Raw genomic sequence first — 11,968 nt, 5'->3', positions numbered from 1 at the left:
CACTGATCAGGTCTGTGTAGTACTCCGCTACGCTAAAACAACGCATCCCGATTCTGCGCCCCTGACAAAACGGCTCTGGGCTTGGCTTTTGCGGCAAAATCTTGGTGAACTTGCCGACACTTACGAAACCTACCGCCGAAATTTTCACAATCATCCGTTAATATATCAATTTCTGACATTGATTCCCCACAACGACGAAGCCAGAGCAGTAGCTTTTAAAGCTTTGGTGCCGTTTTTACCGATACACAGTTCTCCTGTTATTGGTATTTTTCCGACTTCGTCCAGGGAACACACATGCCATGTCGCGTACCACGATACGGATATCAGTTTTGACTGTAAATGCTTTACGAACAATGCCCTGCGGGCGATCGGTCAGGACTTCGTACTCCTTAACAGGAATCGAGAAGACGCAAAGGTTATTTCATCCAGAACGACGGACGTTTTTAACATTCGTTTTTGCGAAACGCGTAAAAATAATGGAAGATGTAATAAACCAACAGATGCCCGCGTCCTGTACCAGAAAGGTCGTCCCGTCTTCCTTTGTACCCAATGTCTCATAGCCGTCTACCGCCACCGAATGTGCGTTTGCGGTACGGAAGTGGTGTTGGCAGAATGCACTCCGCCGATGGTGGAGTGTATTCGCGGCCACAAATATCACGCAGAATGCGCTGTTAGCGACATATGTCCTCATTGCGCGCATTTGTTTCCAATGACGGAAAACGCTTCTACTGCGAGGAAGGACTCTGACAGTCCACCTCTTCTGGAAGCATATTCTGATTCCGACGCGGAATCTACCGTAACTGTGAATTTGGACGAAGAACCACAGAGAAAGGGGCTTACCGTCCACAACCCCGTATATACTCCGGCTAAACCAGGAAATCGGGAAGGTCTTACGAGCGATGACTCAGGACCAGAAAACGAGGCACCGCCGCCTCCAGTTCCAGCAAAAGGCATGCGCGCTGGTCTACCCAGCTTTGTGACACTTTCCGTTCTTCTTCTGCTCTGTACCTTGTCGGGTACTTCCGGACTGAACAAAAAGCTATGCGACTGCTTACGCAGTAAATACGTGGGAATCGCTGACCTTTCTGCGCTAATTCGGTGCGAGCAGTTAGACGGCCCCATCAGAGAAACTCATGACGTCAAGTACTATCTTCTCGACTATAAGAACATTACTCGAGTTTTCTCCGGCTCCGCTTGCCGTAGGATTATGAAAAGTACGATACAAGAAGGGTTTTTCTTCGACGGCTATTACAGCCAGAATTTTGAGGTAGCACTCCCGGTAACCGCTGATCAGTGCCGTGACATGGTCAGAACTAAGACATGTAGTGGAAACGCCATGACCAAAAGTGGACGTACTTGGTTATACGACGCAATACCTGTGGTTGACCGCCGGTGGAACCAATTCCGCCGTGCCGACGTCACTACCTGTCTCTTAGAGAACGTCACCCTCGAAACGACGTGTGACGACTGTCCAGTACTGTCCGCCACCGGCGAAATTTCTTCGTCTATTCTCGCCCAGTCCAGTGTCCATCCGCACGTAACCTACGTGTGGACTACCGACGAAAATCATACGAAGTGTCGCGCTAACACGGTTCTTAACAGCGAGGGACAGTTGTTCCAATTAAAATCAGGAGAGATCCACATTCGTGACCATCTCTGTCAACTCAGCTTTACGGTTGAAGAAAAAATGGAACGAACATGCGATGAAGGCGCATCTGTTCATTACGTCCGCTCCCATCCGACACTTCGCATAAAATTTTACCACGCTTGGTATCGTCCTAACGTCACTGAGAGAATCCGCCCTCCAGCTCGTCCCCCTGTTGGCATCCAAAGTCGGTTGAATGCAAATCGGTTGAATGCGGTTGAATTTTAGTACGCAATACAATTAACAGAGTTGGTTTTTCAACATAGATGCACACCAAAACCGAAATTTTGTTGATTTAGCCAAAGTGTTTCCAGTTTTTTCGAACCGTTGCGGGGGTTGCGTTGCTTCTTCGTTTGCCACTGTTGTTCCGTTCTGGTGTATTAAATGAAAAATCGGAAGGTTCAAAATCCAAATATGCTCTACGACGCTGCATATTCGGCAATAAGGTAGCCGGCGCATTGCAACTTTTCATCGCCTCCAATACTTCTTCTATTCCATTGGGAGGAGTTTGTGAAGGTCCTGGATTTGTAGGTGTAGTTAGCCAACGGATTAAATCCACAACGTTCGTTCCGTTTTTCAAAATTCCGTTTACTGCAAGTTCCAGGTTTTTCCCAATTGAAAAATTACCGTACTCTTGTAAGTGAGTAAGCAAATGGCGTGCGTTATTCTGCTGCTTCTCAGGTAGAAGAAAGACCACTCTATCTGTGCACTTATCGCTACCATGCGTTGCAGCATCAGTTTCGTCGAAAGGATGCTGCGCAGGATGCGGTTGCATAGGCAATGTGGCCTGTCCTATATAGTTGTTGTAACGCTCCATAGCGTCGCTATGAGCATTTAAACGCTGTCTGCTGGACATTGTCGGATTCTGCAGTGAGTTTGTCATATCTCGGTATGACTTGGTCAGTGGACTGGCGTAATAGTCCAAATGAGCATGCGTAGGCTGTACAGGTACAGGAGACAGGCTCCGTGATTTCCTGACAGCACGTAGCTGGTCTTCATTTAGCAAAAACATTCGTCGTGCCATTTTCAAGCGTTTCCAAGAACAAAATTTAGCACAGGAGGCAAAATTAAAGACAATAAAGCAAAACCTTTTGCTAACAGAAAATTTCGTTTAGTTTTTCGGGAAACAGACTTTCTAGACAGTAACTTTAAATAAGGTAATACACGTCGAACCCGTTGAGCTTTTGACGATTCAGAAACTGGAACCGTGCCTTCAACAATCTGAAGAGCACATTCAGAAATGGCGTCAATCAGTGTGTCTTCCGAATTTTTAATGATAGCTTTTGCAAGTTTCGGCTTGCTCTTAGCTATGGAGGACAATAAATCAATATTGGAAACGGTTTTACTTCGCTCCATTATGCCGGTATATAAATTTCGGTAAAACCAGGAAAATGCTCGCCAAAAATGGACGATTTCAGTCGATATCGATCGCTAATATTGTGCTGCAAATCAATAACTATATAACCAAAAGGCTTCTCGAAAGCGGCCGTGACGGCTTCCATAAAATAATTAGGTTTGTTAGGAAAAAGTTGACGTCCCAGGATTTGAGCTGCTGCCGGTCCTGAGGATTTTTAAAACAAACAATAACTTTTGCGTTTAGCCGTATATCGCGTCCACAACTCTGTTTAAAAAACAGATTTTGTGTCAGATAGATAACCGTTGTATTGGAATGACGTCCGCCGTTGCAAAATAATTGGGCAACGTGTTTGCTCGTTTTTTCTTCCAAGTGCAAGTCGTCAATCACGCAAACGTTAACTTGCTTTTTATCAAAAAAATTTGGTTTGGAAATTTCTTCTGGTAAACCCTCGATAAAAGTAATTGGAAATCCTTCTTTTAATAATTGATCATATAAAACCTGGTACTGCTTGTAAAACCAATAAACCCGTTCCGGAACTTGCGAGAGTTTATTGAATCGGAGAATATTTGCAACAAACGTGGTTTTACCAGAACCAGAATTCCCACTTATTAACATAGAAGTTGGGTGATAAAACACATCATTCAACTGCACTTCCATTATTACGTCCGAGAAGCAAACGACGTGATTCATTTAAAACGAACGAAATCAAGGGCATTATGATGTTGTGAATAGGAAATCGGTCCGTGACTCTTAAAACAATGACAGCAACTAAGCGGAACAGTTGAGAGAACACAAACGGTATGGCGTAAAATAGAGCCCATATGAGAATTCCACGAGAGTTCTTTTCCTCTACGGGAATCGGTGGTGGCGTTTCAGGATCCATGATTTCTATAAATAAAAATTGAAAAATTAAAAAATAGTTTTCAAACAAGAAATTGTAAACTAAATTTGCACAACAAAAGCTTACCAGTCGTGGTTGATCAGTTGGCATCGTCAAAAATGAGTAAGTCAGCCGGCTTTCCGTCAAACTCGTCGCCCCAAGATGGATGTACCGGTGGTGTAAACCCGCCAATAGTGTCTCGTTTTTCTTCCCCCAGATCGCCTGGTTGAGTGAAAGGAACGCGCCCTTGTTCCAGTTTTTTCAGCTTTTCGAATTTATCCACACGTTGATAGAAATAGTCGAATTTTGGTACGGGAGGACCGATATCGTCGTCGTCATCACATATACCAGTGCATGTCTCATTCCAAGCCTTGACACCACTACCGTCTGGGCACTCAAACGTAATAACTTGCTGGATACGATAGCCGACACTGGGGCAGGCTTTGCGCCATTTCTTGATTTGATACTTCAAATAGTTCCGCATACGACCATGTGCCAAATCACGGACAATAGGGCGCCATTCTTTCCAATTTTCCTCTGTGCACTTAGTTGGATTCTCACGGAAGGCGATATTAGTCCCCTTTTCCTCTTTAGGATACAGTGCAAAGGCTACTTCTCCAAGCGGCTGTTGATGAAACCATGTTTCCTTAACAAACTGCGCTCTAACGCCAATAGTAAGGTCAGGATAATACTTCTGAGCGTCTTCAAAACGGGCAAACAGATCCCTATAAACTCCTTGTAGCATATGAACGTCGTCCTGCTGAACAGTGCTGTAGTATACCACGCCGTTTTTCATCATACGCTCCCCAGTTCCTACCGGGAACAGCGCGTTAGCGGCATTTTCTAAAGACATTTTCGAACTCGCGCGAAATTAAAGGTAAATGTATTTTCAGAAACTGTATGCGTATCTGTGAATAACTACGTCAACGCGTCCGAGTCAAATGCGTGTGCGTCTTGTCTGAATGTACATTCGTAGTCAGTATGCTGCTAACTAATCGTTTTGTTGCAGATGCCCCGCCTGTTCACCTGTCTGCTTGTACTGTCAGTGGCCAGCAACGTCGTCGGTGTATTAACGCGCTGCTTTGGCCACTGTCAGTGCGAACGTATGGAAGGCGTGGTCAACTGTGCCGGCCGTGACTTGACCACAGTGCCTACACTTCGCTCCCCGGAAAAGTGGGTACAGATTGTCTTGTTCCAGAAGAACAGACTGTACGGCGTCCCATACACCGCGCTAGCCCACTTTTTCCCACGGCTGCGGCTGTTTGATGTCCGTGGAAATCCGATCCTGGATTGTCGTGAGCCTCCGACCGTAAACTTTACGGTCTTGTCAGACTGCGGCCGGCTCCCTAGCACTGCCACGACGACGGTGGCGCTGAACACGACTGATTCGGGCACGGGTATATCGCCCAGCAGCGCTGCGACATCCATTGCCACCGACCATGGTCCTGTTCCAATGACCAAGCCGCCGGCCGAGGATCCCGACTCAGCGTTTAGTGCGCCCAATGTGGTGTACGCCATCATCGGTGTGCTTGCGTTTATCGCGGCCATATCCACTGCCGTGGTGATAGTTCGACGCCGTTGCACCGTGGCTCCTCTGGCACAAGCTCTAAGCAACGAGAGCAATGAAATGTCGGTGATCAATGAGCATACCGACTTGTAAATACTGTACATATGATTTCTTGTACAAATTAATTCTGATTTTGTATATACTTGTTTCTTTATAGATTCTGTATTTTGACTCTTTGATGTCTGTTCTTCCATTTTTTGATGATGTGATCTTCTGTTTTTGTGATATGTTGCGTTCTGCGGTGTAAAAAACTTGTTATTGTACAGATTCTGCTGAAATAAAAGTTCGATTTTGGTTGGCATTACATACTAGTTAAAGTATTCGTAGATCAAGTTGCTTACCAAATTCGAAATTTTACACTATTCATATATACTGTACTCATATACAGCAATTATGGTACAGGATGGTTTAGAGCAGGTATTCGGTGCAATTTGTTTGTTAATGAGTATTAGTATCTTTTTGTTGAAGATGGATGATTCCATGGAGATCCCGGAGCTGCTGCCCGTCTCAACTGGGCTACCCCGTACCACACCCCCATCGTCTACGGAGCATGTGATCCGTCGTAAGATTGGTAAACCACTGACCACGGACATCGGGGACAGCGACTCCTCCGACGAAGAAGGGAATGCCACTCCACAGCCCAAAGCCGGCACATCCGGACACAGTGAGCACGACACTCCCGCACAGACCGGAGACGAGGCGTCGATGAGGTACAGTACGCGGTGCAATAACTTCCAATTGTGCAAATGAAATATTCGAATTTGGTAGTCACTGTGCATAATGCGGTACGTTACAGCAAGTTAGTGCTAACCAAATTCGATTTTTTTTTGTAGCACACTGGCGGCCGTGAACCGTATGATAAGCACGGTTCGTACTCCAACGGCTGATAGTGTGGAGCTAGCCGGCGATGAAGGAGCAGACGAAGCGGACGCGGCAGCCAACCGGGCGGATTTGGAGGAAATGGGTGTTGGAGAGGAGCCCGAGGCCGGTATGGACGCCGCTGTGGAGTCGAATGCCGCGGAATCTGACGAAGATGCACTACATAGTAGTGCCAGTGGTACGACTGCTGAATGTGGTGCGCGTGCAGTGAGTGCAGCTGGCTCGTCGACGCGTGCGCCGGACCCGGACCGCATTTTGACCCGTCGACTTGGACGCGAAGCCATGCGGAAACTTCGCGAACGAATGAATTCTGTTGAGTTAATTTGCGGTCGCATGGCATTTCAGCGCCTCGTGCGGGAGATCATGGAAAGCATGCGCCCGGACTTTTCAATCCACTCCGCTGCGCTATTTGCCTTACAGGAAAAGACGGAGTTCCTCTTTATTAAGATTTGCGAGAAGGGCGCCGCAGCGGCTGATCATGCACAGCGCGTGACCGTGATGCCGCGGGATCTTGACCTTGCTCAATATGCACGGGAGCAAAACTGGCGCAACGATCCCCGGTTCAGTCCAGAAGGTGGCATTAATAAATATCGGAACTATCAGAAGCAGCGCCGCCAAAACCTGTATGTACCAGCTGCCGCACCACAGCGTTCTGCAACGGCCGTAGCCGTGAAACCAACCGGCCACGCTGGGTGGAAGCGTCCTTTGGCGCTGGAGTCGTCTGACGAAGATGAAGAAGTCGCGCCGATCCCGACCAGTCCGACTCCGTGTAGGTATTCTACTGCGTTTACTTCTTAATTATGCACAGAACTGTTTTGTAGGCACGCGTGGACGTGGTATGCAGCCTGCACGGGCCATTCGTGGGCGTGGAAAAGGTGTGTCGACCCGCGGCCGTACGGCTGCCGCTGAAGTGCAGCGCACTCGATCCCCAAGTAGAGCCCCGGGAACTGCCGTCTGCTCGCGCGGGGTACGACGTGGACGTCCAGCACGTGGAGCGCGTGGATCTCGCGGTACACGAACAACCGCACCGGTTCATCGACGAACACCGAGCCCAACCCCACCGCGCTCTGTTCAACCAGGTACCGTATTCTGAGTACAAATACTATACCATGTACATACGCATAACTTTGCATTCATGTGTTTAGCAGTGCGTCGTGGTGCCGGGGGTGCAAAACGTATCTGCCTGGGACGGCCTAATGGGGTGAATCCCAGCCAGCCGCCAACGCCACATCCACAGCCCCGTATAGCCATCGGCCCGCCAGGTTCAGCGTGCTCACCATCGTTCTTGGCAAGTCGCCGAGGTAAGGCGTTGAACGCGTACACACACTTAAGCAAATGTACATTCTATGGGTTGTTAACACTTGTAGCGTATGACCGTGCGATAGCGGCGCACCGGCGTCGCTTCGCTGAAGAACGTGCTGCACGTAGTGGACAGCGCCCAGCCGCTGCGCAAGATCCTTCGTCATCATCGTCTTCGGCATCGTCTGACCAACCAAGCAACGGTACTTTATTTTTACAACTTTAGTGTATAACGGAGCCGCATTTATTTATGTTTTCAGCCAGCATTGATTTCATCCGGCCCCGTGAAGCGGAGGGTCCCGCCGAGGGTATGCAGTTGTTGGGTGGCGTTCGGAAGCCAAACGGTGTTGTTGTTGCTGTGGACGGCAACATAACTCGCGTGCCAGCCGGCGAGATGACTGCGAAGCAGTTCCATAATCGACAACGTTTGTTCTAACCTGTACGCGTTCCACTACCTAATTATTTAAAGAAAATGTCACCGCTTTAATTTTCACTAATATTTGTACTGTTGGCAGGACGTTGAGTGGAACAGCGATGTGGACGGAACGCGGAATTCGGAATGAGTGGATGCCTAAATGTTTTGTTTTTCTTCGTTAATGCATCGGAGTGGTTGCAGTGTCATTTGTTTTCTTGTTATGTGTACGCGTGGTGGTAGGGATGATTTGTTTTTGTTATACGCGCGGTACGGGGATAAAATTGTTTTGAATGGTGTATACGTGGTACGGGGGTGATATTTTGCAAATGTGGTACGGGGATTGTTTCATGTATTTTGGTGACCGGGATAAAGCAGCGGGAATTTTTTCAATAAAGCAGATGTACTGTAGTATTTTTTATTTCGTTAATTAAATAAACTGTAAATTAGCCATTGTTTACGCTAATGAATTACGTAATCTAATTAAATTAGTATAAATTACGTATACCTATTGTTTAAATTAAATTAAATTTAATTGTATAGTTAATTGCCGGCAGGTGTTACTGCGCGGCCCCCTGGGGTGTTCCTGGCACTCAGTGGCTGCTCATTCTACTAGACAGCAACAGCATCCTGACATCCAACGCGCCGCCGCTCCCGGCCGACCTCACCGCACTCAAGATGTCTACCTGGAAGGTTTCGCTGGCGAAAACAAAACCAGCATCCTAATTAAGCGATTCGTCGACAACTTTAAAGAGCAGCTACAGACCTTAGAGGTCCAATACAGCAAGGTCGGTTCCCTGGAAGACGGTTTCCTGCAGGGATTTTCGCAACTGCGGCGCCTGGATTTCACCGGGAGTGACATTTCTCATATTAGCAAGATGGCCTTCTAACGAGAAACATCCGCGCCAGGGCTATTTATCCAACTACAATCAAACCGGCTGGAGAGCATTGACTGGGCCGTCTTTCAGCCGATTGCCGAAATGGGCGTAGATTGCCAGTAGCTTCTACGGTGTCTTATGCCATAGGTAGAACTTCTACCTATAGCATAGGACAAAAGAATGGATGTTTCGTTTTCGCGCATGCTACGCAAATTAGTGCTTGACTGTTCGAGGTTTTACATATACAAGCTGATTTCCGTATTTTTCGGTCCTACAATTTTTCATTTCCACATGTGCGTACTCTGTGTTGTTGCAGATGCTGGAAATGCGCTGGCAGCGTCCCGGATTGAAATTTATCAACTGCTCTAGTAATTTCCGCATCACTAAACCCAGTTCAACACGTGTACTTAGGCAATAACCAGCTGGAGTTTTTGCCAAAATGCATGCTAGACACCTTTAACGTCAACACCATAACGTGGAGAATAACGATGGACGTGGAGAACAATCCCTTCTGCCCGACGGACGCCATGTGCGGTTGCCCCGCGATGCAGCCGTTTCTCTGCTTGGCCGGCGATCGTGCCCTGCTGGGCAGTCCGTTATTGTTCGTCCAAAACTTCACCTGCGGCTCGGCATCCAATCAGAGTTTGTGGCATTCGAACCATTTGCCGCCCAACGTCGTTTGCTCGAACGCCGGGCGGTTGCTGTGGCGGACCAGTTGGATGCTACTAGTTGCAGCACTGCTTTTCGACGTTTTTTGCCAGGATGTCTCTTATTTGTAACTTTTGCATTAGCGGAAATCGTGTGTGACAAACTTTGCGCTTCGAAACTGGCGCAAGCGTAAACAGCAAAGAAAATTACCAGAGAATTTTAAATTTAAGAAAAGAACAAGTTTTCATTAACAGAACTGCAACGAACAAACGCAGTGCCATTATTTTTCTCACTGCTAGTGATTTTACCAGAGCAGAGAAACCTTGTATTGGTCCCCTTAAATGGTATTTTGCCGGTTACTGATCTTGTGCAGCCATACTGCTTGCGCCATCGATCGACTGCATGGGTTAATTACACTCAGCTGTAGGTACAGTTGCGGTGTTACCGGCTCCTTGTTATCCGTGATGGTCCGTAAGGCTGCGTGTTGCCGTTTTATCAGCTTCTCCTGTTCTCCCAAATACGGTGCCGACTATGCCATAGCACAGTAGTCTATGTATGGCTGGACGAAAGCGTGATGGAGAGTGGATCTCTGGGATTCGCTGAGACCGGACGTGACGCGACAGATCTTTTGGATTCCCGTGAATTTGTATTTGCCGCTGTGCCGATACGGTACGGAGCCATCTTTAACTTGTAATCAATCAGCGCTAGCAAAATAAATGGCTGCAGTGAAGTGTTCACAAGCGATCGTTTACCGCAGACGTGCCGGGCCCGGGCTGCAGCTATAGATCGACAGGCAACACAACCCTCTACTGTCCCTCCGTGGTCATCCCCGGTACCTTTGACGTCACCAAAATCCGTAAAGATGTCCGGGAAATTCAATTCGGTACTACCGCAAATGGCAATATCCTCCGCTCCGATGCGCCGCCGCTGCCGGGCGACCTCACCGCATTGCGAACGGTGTACTTCTTCGGATTCACTAACGAGAACAACGCAGCATCGCCGCTAAGCGTTTTCTCCATAACGTCCAGGGCCAGCTCGTTAGTTTGAAGATCGGCCGAAGCAAAATCGGTCACCTGGAGGACGGCTTCCTCGAGGGATTCTCGCAGTTAACGGAACTGGATTTCGGAAATTCCGATATTTCCTCCATCGGACCAGCGGCGTTCCAACGCAGCGCGAATCGCTCGTTAGCGACGATGAGCGTCATCTTAACCGGGAACCATCTCGTCAGCCTCGACTGGACCGTTTTCAAGCCCTTCTTTACAACATCATTGGTACGTCAGTGTACAGACCTTCCCAATACTTACTATAGTGTGAGAAGGACTGGTAACCAACCCTTTGACGTCATCTCTCTTGCATACGCGCGAGGGCGGCTGCCATGGAGGGAGATGCGCGGCGTTTTTCACCGTTTTTGTCAGTTTCCTCAGCAGATTTCTATTTATAGCCCCCCGAAACTGAGGTGTCTGTATTCAATATGATCTTTTAAAATATCAGAAAGCTGTTGATGAGAAAGAAGCGTCAGAATATCTTTTAAAAGGGACAAAAAGTCTGTGGGACTATGATAAGCATTAGCGCAGCAGTGTTTTCTGTATGCGACAGTGATGACGTAGTCGACCGTTGCGCAGTCCGTTCCCAGTCCTTACAGCTGTAATAAGTTCTTGATTTTTTAAAGTAACTGATATCATCCTTATCCTAATGGCGTTCTCGTCTAGTCAGTGAGACTGGACGGGCAAGTGCCGGCGCTGCAATTCCTCTACTGTTCCGCGCCCTACGTCTTGACGCAACCGATCGGTACGGTGTCACTGAGCCGGAACGGTTTGGAATCCATACCGGAATGCGTTCTCCGTTCGCTGGGCTACAACGTCCTCAGCAGTCTGAGCGTGGACAATAACCCTTTCTGCCCGACGGACGAAATGTGCGGCTGTCCGGCGCTGACGATCTTTCTTCAGTATGCCTGCCTGTTCAAGATCAACGGAGGCACCCAGGTGTCCGGTCAGAACTTCACATGCGGCACCGCGCCCAATCAGCGCTCGTCGACTTGGCACGATCTGCCGCCCTATGCGCCGGCGCCCTGCAACAGCGGCGTACAACTGCTGTTGCATACATCTTGATGGATCGTGCTGGCTGTCGCTCTGTCTACACGCTTATAAAGCTACACGCTTTCAACTAGCTGTGAACCCTGTGCTCTTCGTGATTTGGCAAATGTTTTTTGGATATTACTAATACTTCAAAAAACCAATTGAATAACATCAACCAATACCTTCAGGTGAAGATCAAACACTGGTCTAAGGTGCAGATACCGGTGGAACCTTCTGTCTGATAGAAAACAACATAAGATACCGGTAGTACATTCTATGAAACAATAAACCAGGGTTCCACACAACTAAGCGGCAATGCATTACAAAA

At 47.9% G+C, this 11,968-nt stretch overlaps 1 protein-coding gene across 1 annotated transcript; it reads left to right on the top strand.

Annotated features, from left to right (window-relative positions):
- Positions 1-4,823: 4,823 nt before the first annotated feature.
- LOC129590910 (uncharacterized) lies at positions 4,824-8,237 on the top strand. The gene is made up of 9 exons (XM_055486356.1): positions 4,824-4,829; positions 4,892-5,515; positions 5,918-6,159; positions 6,283-7,097; positions 7,150-7,407; positions 7,477-7,629; positions 7,696-7,830; positions 7,888-8,066; positions 8,143-8,237. Exons 1-8 carry the CDS (start codon positions 4,824-4,826, stop codon positions 8,061-8,063), a joined length of 2,409 nt encoding a protein of 802 aa, XP_055342331.1. The 3' UTR covers positions 8,064-8,066; positions 8,143-8,237.
- The last annotated feature ends 3,731 nt before the right edge of the window (positions 8,238-11,968 follow it).

The sequence above is a fragment of the Paramacrobiotus metropolitanus genome, unplaced genomic scaffold, assembly GCF_019649055.1.
Source record: "Paramacrobiotus metropolitanus isolate TYO unplaced genomic scaffold, Prichtersi_v1.0 Parri_scaffold0000043, whole genome shotgun sequence".
In the NCBI taxonomy this organism is placed as follows: domain Eukaryota; kingdom Metazoa; phylum Tardigrada; class Eutardigrada; order Parachela; family Macrobiotidae; genus Paramacrobiotus; species Paramacrobiotus metropolitanus.
The sequence above is the reverse complement of the archived record's forward strand: the minus strand, read 5'-3'. Positions and strand labels throughout refer to the sequence as shown.